Here is a 13708-nt window from a genome sequence, read left to right as displayed (position 1 = left end):
TAATAAATGAGCATAAAGTTATAGCATTGCTTTATATAAATAAACTTAAACTAACATAAACATAATTATTAATATCTATTAAATTAAAATTAATAAATGAACATAAATTATAGCATTGCTTTATATAAACACTTAATAAACTAACATAAAAATAATTAATTATTAATATCTATTAAATTAAAATGAATAAATGAACAAAAAGATAAAATAATTTTATTACTCATCTGTTAACTTTATTCAACTGAAAACTTAATTGAAAAAATTAAGAAAACAAGATTTACAAAACAAGTGAAACTTTTCATAGGACTGACAATGGTTTATTATAGCAGGCCAGGAAAGAGAATATATGTAACGCGTGTATATATATATATATATGTGTGTGTGTGTGTGTCAGGTTGTATAGCGTCTATGTGACCGTGTTCATGTAAATGTTGTATAGCGTCTATGTGACCGTATGTAAACATGTTTCTTGATGTGATGATGTATGTTTTCTTCTATTTTGTTAGTACAAATTGTATGCGGGTGTTTTCTGTATGGATGTACACACATGCTAATAGAGACCGCAACAAATAACGTATGCAAGACCGTTCTTTTTACATAATGGATTGACATTTTTTGTGGCACATTAAACATTAAACTCACTTGGTGCTTGCCTGCTGCAACGGATACATTTTCCTCCAAAACACAACACTACAACATAATATTTAATGTCACTTTCTTTCGGAGTTGCACACAATTCTTTTTATGTTCTACATCGTTTCTGGTTCTCTGCTTTCAGGATTTGCAAAGAAACAATCTCTATGTCTGCTTGCAAATCCACACTCTGTGACGCTGCCAACTCTGAATGAATTAATCTGAATATTAAGTGAATATCTGTCATCTTATTGTTTATATCAAACTGTATTTTATTCCCGAGCTTTAAAAAATATTTGTAACAATTTTATGTTGTTTAACTTGCATTCACACGTCCTTTGTTTATTTTTATGAACTAAATTCAAACTGTTATATTTTATTTCGTAACATTCATTTCAATCGCCGATGTCCGGGAGTCATAAAATGAAACAATGTTTTGTAGTGAGACAGTGAATATCTGATAACTCGTTTCTTTGTTCATACACAACCGACCATGTCGTTTTGTTGTTTATATTAAACTGTATTTTATTCTTCAGCTTTTTGTCATCTTGTTGTTTATATTAAACTGTATTTTATGATGTATGTATAATGTTTTCTTCTGTGTTGTTATTACATATCATCGGTTCTTTTCTATATACAAGTGTATGCACACATATTAACACTGTTCACAACTGCAACAAATAACAAGTATTTTATGATGTATGTATGTTTTCTTCTGTGTTGTTATTACATATCATCGGTTCTTTTCTATATACAAGTGTATGCACACATATTAACACTGTTCACAACTGCAACAAATAACAAGTATTTTATGATGTATGTATAATGTTTTCTTCTGTGTTGTTATTACATATCATCGGTTCTTTTCTATATACAAGTGTATGCACACATATTAACACTGTTCACAACTGCAACAAATAACAAGTATTTTATGATGTATGTATGTTTTCTTCTGTGTTGTTATTACATATCATCGGTTCTTTTCTATATACAAGTGTATGCACACATATTAACACTGTTCACAACTGCAACAAATAACAAGTATTTTATGATGTATGTATAATGTTTTCTTCTGTGTTGTTATTACATATCATCGGTTCTTTTCTATATACAAGTGTATGCACACATATTAACACTGTTCACAACTGCAACAAATAACAAGTATTTTATGATGTATGTATAATGTTTTCTTCTGTGTTGTTATTACATATCATCGGTTCTTTTCTATATACAAGTGTATGCACACATATTAACACTGTTCACAACTGCAACAAATAACAAGTATTTTATGATGTATGTATAATGTTTTCTTCTGTGTTGTTATTACATATCATCGGTTCTTTTCTATATACAAGTGTATGCACACATATTAACACTGTTCACAACTGCAACAAATAACAAGTATTTTATGATGTATGTATAATGTTTTCTTCTGTGTTGTTATTACATATCATCGGTTCTTTTCTATATCCAAGTGTATGCACACATATTAACACTGTTCACAACTGCAACAAATAACAAGTATTTTATGATGTATGTATAATGTTTTCTTCTGTGTTGTTATTACATATCATCGGTTCTTTTCTATATACAAGTGTATGCACACATATTAACACTGTTCACAACCGCAACAAATAACGTATGCAAGACAGTTCTTTTTCCATGACGAATTGACATCTGTTTTGTTACGATTGTTTTCTGTATATTTAACTGTATTTTATTCCCCATCGTCTATTAATTGAATATATGATAACTCGTTTCTTTTACACAGCCAGTCATGTCATCTAATTGTTTATATTTAACTCTTACACAACTTATTATAAATTGTTTTCTGTATGTTAAACTGTATTTTATTCTTCAACTTTAAAAAATATTTGTACAATTTTATGTTGTTTAACTTGCATTCACACGTCCTTTGTTTATTTTTATGAACTAAATTTCAACTTTTATATTGTATTTTTGTAACATTCTTCTTCGTCGTCATAAAATGAAACAATGTTTGGTAGTGAGACAGTATATTCTTCAATAGCGTAGTGTCTTAATTGTTTTTGTTATAGTGATATGAGTTTCTCCCGTCAAAAGACTGATAGTCTATGTGGGAATTTCGCGATACTAGAATCAATCCAACTTTTACATTTCGGATGTTATTTTTGGCTCTGGCATTTCACCCCTGTTTTCCTAACATGGACTTATGTCTAAGGTTCACTAGTACTCTTGATTATTTTGCTCAGTGTGAATTCTCATTAGTAATCAATCGAAGCCAAGATTAGAATTTTCTGCTGTTTTGTACAACCTTCATTGATGATCTTGTTAATCAACTGGTGGGAAAACACTTCCTCCTTCATCCTGCTCGTTCTTTTTTAAGCTCCACTTGAGACAATAATTGTTCATAGATGTTGTATGTAACCAGCTGAGTGAAGAGCCTTTATATTCGTTTGTATTTGCTAAGACAAATTGCTTTACTGTTATGTATTGTCTTTTTATTAGTCATGTTTTTGAAGCCTCCTTACAAATCAAAGGATTAGTGAAACAACAACAGTAGTTGCTATGGAGTTATGTTAGCTTCTTCAACCAGAAATTTGGTAAATTGTCTTTGCATTGATTTTGTCATACTGGAAATCAATCCAACGTTAACATCCCAGGCATTATTCCTGGTTCTAGAATTTCAACCTACTTTATCTCTTGTTTGTTGAATGTTTTGTCTTGTGTAAATTATCATTGGTAATCAATCCAAACAAAGATTAGAATTATCTGCCACGTTCTACAACTTTAATTGATTATCCTATTAATCAACAATTGGTTATGGTTATTATTGAAACATTTCTTCACCTTGCTTGTTTTTAAGCTATACTTCAGACAAAAATATTGCACAGATGTTGCATGCAACCAGTTGCAGTAAAGACCTTTTATATTGTAGTAAGACAGAATATTTGTCGGTATTTCTCAGGGAATAGTGTCTCAGTGTTCTGGCGATGAGTTTGAGTCGCCTGTAATAAGCCATGTTTGAGTAACCTACTTTCAAATAAGCAAATTGATGATGAAAATGATAATAGATTCTTGCATTTAGATTTGTTTTTGTTATGTTGAGAAATATTCAATATTTACTTGGTTTCTTGTTTAATTGTTTTATTTTCTAATCATTTTCGTCTAGCTATGATGATGAGGAAACCTATGTTTATGTATTCATGAGAGAGTTCCCCCCCCCCCAAAAAATACTTTGCACGCTGATGTTGCTCCCATTCTTTAAGGTTCATCCTTTGGAAGGTCTCGGTATATTTCTGGCGGATCTTTCTTGCTATTTATGTACTAGCTGAAGAAGCTGGTGCAAATACAACTGATGGTGGTGGCGGTGGTCTAGGTGATTGTGGTCTAGGTGATTGTGGCGGTGATGCAGGTGATGGTATCCTATTAGGTGATGTAGATGTGTTGGTGTTTGTGGGGTTTCCAGCAGAGACTTTATGAAGGCAGATGTTATGTAAGCCAAAGATTACAGTGGCACAGGAGTAGAGCCTAGCATGTGCTTGGACAGATAGATGGGTTCTGATGGTAAAGTTGTGGTAATTTTTATTGGGTTTTGCAGGGGACATCTGTTGCTCACCAAAAGAGCTGTTATTTTTGAAGACATGTAGTCTAGTTCTCTTCTGGTGAACAATTTCAAATAGAGAGTTCTTCTGCAGTAATGGTGTACCTTATAAGCCGCCTGTAAAAAGTCCTTTGGTTTGGTTTAAACTGTTTTTAGTCATGGAGTTAATTTTGTTCTTCTGGTTTTTAATTCTTTTGCCTTTTTTGTTTTATTTTACTTCAGTCGAAGTTCTCAGAAATCAAGGGGCCCACAACCAGGGGCTAACACTTGAACTCTATATGAGATACATAAATATTCGAATGTTCCATTAAAGTTATTTATCTCTCAAGCACTGAGTTAGTAAAGAAATTGAGAACATAATTTTCCTCTCTCCAATTAACCATTTTTATACATTGTAGTATATCTTTTGTTTTGGTCTCTTGGTCTTACTGGATTCCAGGACAAGAATTTATCTAGTCTGGTGGAGTATCCAGCTTCGTGCTATTATTTGCGGTAATATCACTTGGAGAAGGTGCACCATTCCTCGGAAAAACTAATGTGGGGTAGCCGTACTGAGGAGATCTTATTTGGGCAGCGAATACTATGTGATTTTGAATATTTGGTCAGAGTTTACTTCTATGGAAAAATATTCTCATGTCAGGATGTTCTAAACACGCCTGTACAGAGAGACCTTAGACACTCGAGGAGAGTGTCTAGTACGCATTCATGGTCTCTGCCTCGTATGAGTTTTCATATGAGCTTTCATATGTCTCATTAAATTCGATTTTACAGAGCAAAAATAATCACAAACTTGACAAGAATATGGCTTTTCTCCAGTGTGAGTTCTCATATGTTTCACTAATGCTGATTTTTTAGAACAAGAATATCCACACACATCACAAGGATATGGCTTTTTACCAGTGTGAGTTCTCATATGTTTCACTAAAATTGATTTTTCAGAACAAGAATATCCACACACTTTACAAGAATGCCCAGTATGAGTTCTCATATGTCTCACTAAGTTTGAGCTTTGAGAAAAAGAATATCCACACACTTCACAAAAATATGGCTTTTCCCCAGTGTGAGTTCTCATATGGTTCATTAACGTTGATTTTGCAGAAAAAAATATCCACACACATCACAAGAATGTGGCCTTTCCCCAGAATGATTTCTCATATGGTTCACTAAACTCGATCTGTGAGAGCAAGAATATTCACACACTTGACAAGAATATGGCTTTTCCCCAGTGTGAGTTCTCATATGGTTAACTAACGTCGATTTGTGGGAATAAGTACATCCACAAACTTCACAAGAATGTGGCTTTTCTCTAGAATGTGTTTTAATATGTTTCACTAAACTTGATTTTAGAGAGCAAGAATATCCACACACTTTACAAGAATATGGCTTTTCTCCAGTATGAGTTCTCACATGATTCTCTAACGTTGATTTTTCAGAACAAGAATATCCACACACATCACAAGAATATGGTTTTTCCCCGGTGTGAGTTCTCACATGTCTCACTAACATTGATTTGGCAGAACAAGAATATCCACACACTTTACAAGAATGTAGGTTTTCCCCAGAATGAAATTTCATATGTCTCACTAAAGTCGATTTTTGAGAGAAAGAATATCCACACACTTGACAACAATATGGCTTTTCCCCGGTGTGAGTTCTCATATGAATCACTAATGTTGATTTTGCAGAACAACAATATCCACACACAGCACAAGAATATGGGTTTTCTCCAGAGTGAGATCTCATATTGGTCACTAAAGTTCATGATACACAAGAATGTCCACACACTTTACAAAACTGTTCCTATATGTTTTACTCAGTTGTATCTGGCAAAACGATTATATCCACAAACACATTCTTTTTTATTTCAATTATCTCATTTGTCCAAGCTGAGGATGCGGCACTATACAGACGACAAACATTTAACTGTTCATATATTTTAACTGAGATATCTTTTTAAAATGATATTTTAAAAATTTAGCGTTTATAAGGTGTTACTTTTCTAAAAGATATTTTTTGAGTTATAGTTTCCGGTATTAAAGAAAATATGTATTTTTAAAGTCACATACTTTTCGGAGTCCTTATATTTGAACATTTTTACACACATTTTTACAAACATTTATATAACATTCAAGTCGTGTTATGTTTTCACCAATTTTTAGCAAAATTCATCAAATAGTACTGTTCATTACAATAAATCTTCTCAGGTGTCACTAGTGTTCCAAATAAAGTAATGACTGTTTACAGCTTAATGTTTAAAGATCATGATCCTCCATTCAAATTGAAATAGGGTTCAATCAGGAACATCTGTAAAAAATAATGAAATTCAATATTTATAGTATTTGCATTCGAATATTAATATTCCGTTTATTGTCAATATTCTTAGATTGAATCGACAACATCATGATTTATTTCATCTAAATTAATTCATATATAACACATTTGACACATTCCAAAAATGTTTTATGATTTATGTGAGAAGATATATTTATATATACAATGCTACAATATATATATACATATATCTTAATGTAACAATGAAATTAAATAACTATATGTTCATCCAAAAAGTATTTATTGCTTTCTTCAAACATGTATGTATAACTTATGTATAAATATGCAAAATTAACAAAAATATTGAAAGAAGATACAAAATTGGTTTAAAAAGCTGCCGAACATTAGAAAGATTTATTGAAAGACAGTTGTTGTTTTTTTTTTGCAATTCTGCAAGAAAATTACTTTGGACTGTGACTATTCTATATATATATTTATGTTAATTTATATACAATACTACAATATATATACATGTATCTTAATGTAAGAATGAAAGTAAAGTATTTATTTTATACGTTTTTGCTTTCTCCAATTGATCTATAAATATGCAAAGTTATCAAAAATATTTCATTTACCCTTTTTACCGATGATGCAAATGCCGGCCAGCAAGAGAGGTGAGAAAGCGGCTGCAGAAGGCATTCCGCAGATCATGACACCAGAACATCAGCCCAAGATTCGTTTCAAAGATTCTGCTCCTCATGAGGACGATCCCTAAATAAGGGAGCAAGCCCAAAAGGGATATGGATCCAGTGAACATTGGATATGGATCACGTTCGATGGCACAAGATACTTTAACCAATGTTCCTGCTCCCCAGAAGGGCGACTCCCCTAGTGAGGAAAAGGAGAAGGAACACCTGGAGGATGAGTCTGTGGACATTCAAGGTGGACCAAAGCCGGTGGCACCTAAGTACACTCCATCTCAATCAACATTAATTACCAAAACTTCTGAAATATTTTTTTAACTGGTAATTGTCAAATACATAAGCAAATAATCGAAGAAGTCACTAATAATAAAAAAAAAACTATTAATTGCCTATTGTTTTGAGAAACGAATTGCTGGAAAGTGATGGTACATTTTAACGAGATAACAGTGAATTGATGAATACGACTAGATCAACGATAGCACTAATCTGACAAGCAGTTAGGACCCAGAAGTAGGTACCAGAATATGATTCGGACATCACAAGTTAACTGAACAGCTAAATACTGACGAGCACTAGATACACAAGTTATATGACTCACACCAACTACTTTCATGGTAGTTAACGTACAGGTCACATATCTCTCAACCGGTATATATATATATATATATATATATATATATATATATATATATATATATATATATAATTACAAATATACACATATATATGATAACAAATAGGTAAAAGATAAATAACAACGAAAAATGTGGATTACATAATTCACTTTTTTCTAGTGATCCCTTTTTAGATGAAGTCAAGACATCAGTTGTGAGTGTTGTTACACCTAATGTTTATAAGACATGGACATGGACATGACATTGAGATATGATTCTGATATGCTGATAACAATTTTACATGTTTGCAATTTTCTTAGGATTTTTAAGCATGGTTTATTAAAGATTGGGATGGTATGACATCATAATATTATCAGGTGAATATGAATTGTTCAGAAAAAAGCTCAGTATCATGATAATTTATTTAATGTGTAAACAATTTGTAACAATTCACCTGCAAAATCGACTGACCCTTAAAATATGGTGGGGAAGAATGATGGTAAGATATAAGATAATTGTTGTTCTTATTGTCTGATCAATCAACCCTTGTCTGACAGGAACAGTTTTCTGTGTTTAATCAACCTTTGTTTAAGTGTTGCATCAAGACTATTTGCTATTCATGTAATAATAATAATAATAATAATGATAATAATAATAATAATAATAATAATAATAATACATTATGTATTGTGACTTGGATTTGAGCTGGCACTATTCATTTTGTGTGTGGTTTATAAGGTGTAGCCTCGAACATATGAAGTCATTTAATTAAAAGTGGATCACAAGTTTTTTAAGGATAGTTTCCAATTACCAAAACTCCTGAAACATTTTCTTAACTGATAATTGTCAAATACATAAGCAAATAATCAAATAAGAAGTCACTAGTAATAAAAACAGTAGGAATTGACTTTTGTTTTTACAAACGAATTACTGGAAGATGATGATGTATTATGACGAGATAAGTTAACAGTGAATTAAAGAATACAACTAGATCAACAAAAACACTAATCTGACAAGCAGTGAGGACTCAGAAAATGGTATCATAATATTATAGTGGCTTATAACAAGTTAACTGAACATCAAATTACTGAGGAGCATTTTTCGCAGAGGTATTTTGTCTGATTCATTAACCTACTTTTGAGCTGCCACTATTTATTTTGTGTCTGTTGTTTATAAGGTGTAGCCTCGAACATATGAAGCCATTTAATTAAAAGTGGAGCACAAGTTTTTAAAGGATAGTTTCCTATGCTTAGGATAAAGGTGTTGCTGCCATATTGCAAGACGGTCTCATCAACACTGTCATTATTCAACAAGAACTGATGATCATATTGTCATTAATTATCATCTTTGTTGTTTTACAGAAAACTTTAGTCAGAAAACATTTAATTGAGGTTATGTTACTAAGAATTGTATTTGTTTCACATATCATGTCTTAAGGAAATGATGAAATATGTTGCAATTAAGTTAAAAATTGATATATTATTGTGAGATTTACTGTTTAGAATTTTACACATCCATGCTTTTTTCCCTTTCATGTATTCCTGTATATCTGCTCCTGTTTACAATTACTTTACTTTTGTGATGTTACTTAAACGTTGATCGTTTAATTAAAAATATTTATCGATTTTAAACATTTTTAAAACTTACAAACATTCCATAAGAATTGTATCTGTTACACATATCATGTCTTAAGGAAATGCTGAAATGTTAGAATTAAATTTATAATACAAGTTTTAAAGATTTTTAAGAATGGTTTATTAAACAATAGTCCAAATATTTCTAGCAAATTTAAGACAAGTTAAAAATGGATATTTTATTGTGAGATTGTTAATTAAATGTTTGCAATTTTACACATCAATGTTTGACTTATGTTATTTCCTTTCATATATTCTTGCATATTTGCTCCTGTTTACCATTTATTTTTTGTGATGTTACTAAACCGTTAATCGTTTATCTATGAATGAAAAATATTTATCAATTTTTAACTTCTTTAAAACTAGCAAACAGGTTTTTCCTAATCTATAAATGTTCAAGCTTAAAGAATTTGCATTTCTTAATCAAACGCTAACACTTTCCATTTAAACTCTGTGCTAAAAAGAAATTCTTTTATATATAAATATTTCGATAGACAGCGTCGCAAAACATACATATTGATGAGTTACTTTCAAATTAAAATAAATTAGGAAGAACATGATAGACATTTTAAAATCATTGATTAGTTTTTTGCAAACTTAAGCAAATTAAAACAATTCAAATAGATTTTTTGTCAAACATAACCCAATTCCTACACAAAGTAATCCCGTACTATATGTGATTGGATATATACTTTTTAGATTAAAACATAACCCTTTAACATTTAAGAGATACTTAGCCAGAACTCAGTGATTCAGAGCACAAGTGTTTACCAAACAGAAAAAAAACATGCAGTTCAAAAACTTGATATGTAGTGGAGTTCACTGCCAGATATGTTATGTTCTATTACGTTCAAGTCAACGGCTTTATACACTAATCTTATTACGGGCCAATAAATTATTATGTTTATTAAATTGTTAAATGAAATCACGTTTACAAAATAGTTAACAAAGCCCTATCGTTATATTTAAAATAAATTTATAAAGAATAAAGATATTATTTGGAAAAACATTCCAAACATGTGAAGGGGGCTTGTTCAACATTTTTTGAGGATTTATACAAACAACATTTCAATTAATGATAAATATATTTCTAATTTAAATAAACTTTTGTATGAACTAAATATTTATAAAAACAACATTTCAATTAATGATAAATATATTTGTAATTTAAATAAGTTCTTGTGAGGATTTATAAAAACAACATTTCAATTAATGATAAATATATTTGTAATTTAAATAAACTTTTGTATGAACTAAATATTTATAAAAACATTTCAATTGATGATAAATATATTTTTAATTTAAATAAGTGAGAGAAATCGCATTAAAAAAATAAACTTTTGTATGAACTAAATATTTATAAAAACAACATTTCAATTAATGATAAATATATTTGTAATTTAAATAAACTTTTGTATGAACTAAATATTTATAAAAACAACATTTCAATTGATGATAAATATATTTGTAATTTAAAAAAACTTTTGTATGAACTAAATATTTATAAAAACATTTAAATTAATGATAAATATATTTTTAATTTAAATAAGTGAGAGAAATCGCATTAAAAAAATAAACTTTTGTATGAACTAAATATTTATAAAAACAACATTTCAATTAATGATAAATATATTTGTAATTTAAATAAACTTTTGTATGAACTAAATATTTATAAAAACAACATTTCAATTGATGATAAATATATTTGTAATTTAAAAAAACTTTTGTATGAACTAAATATTTATAAAAACAACATTTCAATTGATGATAAATATATTTGTAATTTAAATAAGTGAGAGAAATCACATTAAAAAAATAAACTTTTGTATGAACTAAATATTTATAAAAACAACATTTCAATTGATGATAAATATATTTGTAATTTAAATAAACTTTTGTATGAACTAAATATTTATAAAAACAACATTTCAATTAATGATAAATATGTTTGTAATTTAAATAAATAAACTTTTGTATGAACTAAATATGCATGGGATTGATTTTCGCAATTAACCGTTGAACTGCTGAACCATTTTTAGTCGGAATCTGTAATTCTCTATCAATATTCAATTGAAACCAAACTAATTATATACGTGCTTAAAGAGTAATAAGAGAAATATTAGAAAATTAAAATATCCTTTTAATCATTTAAGTACCCAAAATTTCATATTTATTGTTACAAAACACCCTCCCTTCTCATTTTAAGAATGGCTTTCAAAATAATGACGTTTCAGCACAGCACAAAAATACAAAAGTACCCAAAATTTCATTTTTATTGGTCAATAAAACATAATCATTTTAAAATTGTATTTTTTTAATTTATTAAATAACGCGATTAATTGAAATTAAATTTTAATCACATGATCACATTTTTGGCAGAGTTTCTGTAGTTGTACAAATAGCCTCGAACCGTGTTATCCAAAAAGGGGCATGTTGGGTTGACACCGGTATATATTGCTTAATGTAAACAGAAGTTTGTTTATATTAACGTTATTATTGAAAATGTAATCCTGTGATAACAATTTAATTTAAATTAACCACGTTGTTTAACAAATAATAAAAGAAATAATGCAAGATGAAGTTTTAAAATTATTAAATGTTTTTTTATTTTATAATTTAAAAATAAAAATGTTGGACAATAAAAATAAAATGTTGGTTTTGTTTTCGAAAAGAAATAATGAAAGATGGAGTTAAATATTGATTAAATATTGATTAATTCTATCACGTGATTAATGAAAATTTAATTATTTAATTATTATAAAACTTCGTATTTCATTATTTTTTTTTATTTGTTAAACAACGTATTATTTTTATTGTCCAATGTTTTAATATTTAAATTATACAATAAATAAATAAAATTATAAATTATAAACTAAAACACATTTAATCATTTTAAAACTCCGTCTTTCATTATTTCTTTTTATGTTTGTTAAACAACGTATTATTTGTATTGTTTAATGTTTTAATTTTTTTTCTAAAATAAAAATTTAAATTAAAAAATAAAACACCTTTAATAATTTTAAAACTTTGTCTTTCATTATGTTTTTTATTTGTTAAACAGCGTATTATTTGTATTGTCCAATGTTTTACATTTTAAATTATTAAATAAAAATTTTAAATTATTAAATAAAACATATTTAATTATTTTATTTGTTAAACAACGTGGTTAATCTAAAATATATTTTACGTAAACAAACTTGTATATCGGTGTCGACCCAACGTGTCCCTTTTTTGATAACAGGGTTCGAGGCTATTTGTACAATTAAATGGAAAATCTGCCTAAACAAACTTCAATAACATAAATTTATCTCTAAGAAAATAACTGATGACATTAATAAAAATAAAATCGTTGAAAATGTAATGTAACGAATCATCGAATATATTTTAAAGAAACAACAAATAATAATAAAATACAGGGAAGAAAGTAAATTATATGTCGTTTGTTAAATATATTTTAAAGAAACAACAAATAATAATAAAATACAGGGAAGAAAGTAAATTATATGTCGTTTGTTAAATATATTTTAAAGAAACAACAAATAATAATAAAATACAAGGAAGAAAGTAAATTATATGTCGTTTGTTAAATATATTTTAAAGAAACAACAAATAATAATAAAATACAGGGAAGAAAGTAAATTATATGTTGCTTGTTAAATATATTTTAAAGAAACAACAAATAATAATAATAATAATAATAATAATAATAATAATAATAATAATAATAATAATAATAATAATAATATACTTACCGGTGGGAAATAAGAAACGTATATGTCGTCATCGAAAAATCAATCATTGATGTGACGATGTTAGTGACGAGTTTCACGTTTTAAAAATGGCGACGAGAAAGCTAGTTCGCAGAAAATTAAAAAAAAAAAAGAAGTGAGATATATTTTTAGATGGATGCGATATTTTTTACTGAATATTACATGTAAAATTATTGTTTTATTATTTACCGCAATATTTTAACATTTTAAAGGACAACGAACAAAAGAAAATGAAATTTTCTTATTCTTTGAATTGATTTTAATTCGAATGCTAGAATATCCCTTTTATGGCCAGATTTTGCAAATTTGGCAAAAAAAAAAAGCAGTTTAGTGCCTACTTTTTAGCTATTTTTTTTTTTAAATTGGCTTAAATTTCGTCTTTTTTTTTTCTTATTTTACATAAATATTTATTTAATAGTAATTATTATAAGAAAAGGTGCTTGTCCACAATCCCGCAAAGGAAAGGTCATGATTTAAAAAAAAAAAAGAAAAGAAAAGA

General features: G+C 28.4%; 1 protein-coding gene across 1 annotated transcript in view; it reads right to left on the bottom strand.

The window, feature by feature from the left end:
- Positions 1-217: 217 nt before the first annotated feature.
- The window catches only part of LOC145270173 (uncharacterized), a 100232-nt gene continuing 86741 nt past the window's right edge, over positions 218-13708 (bottom strand). The window contains exons 3-4 of the mRNA XM_080125797.1: positions 7303-7375; positions 218-5967 (exon numbers count right to left, since the gene is read on the bottom strand). Coding sequence (XP_079981923.1) covers positions 5297-5967; positions 7303-7375 — 744 coding nt within the window. The 3' untranslated portion in view covers positions 218-5296. The remainder of the gene's footprint in view (positions 5968-7302; positions 7376-13708) is intronic.

Source organism: Euprymna scolopes, chromosome 46, assembly GCF_053919585.1.
Source record: "Euprymna scolopes isolate OS-2025 chromosome 46, ASM5391958v1, whole genome shotgun sequence".
Taxonomy (NCBI): Eukaryota; Metazoa; Mollusca; class Cephalopoda; order Sepiida; family Sepiolidae; genus Euprymna; species Euprymna scolopes.
This window is presented reverse-complemented; position numbering and strand designations above follow the sequence as displayed.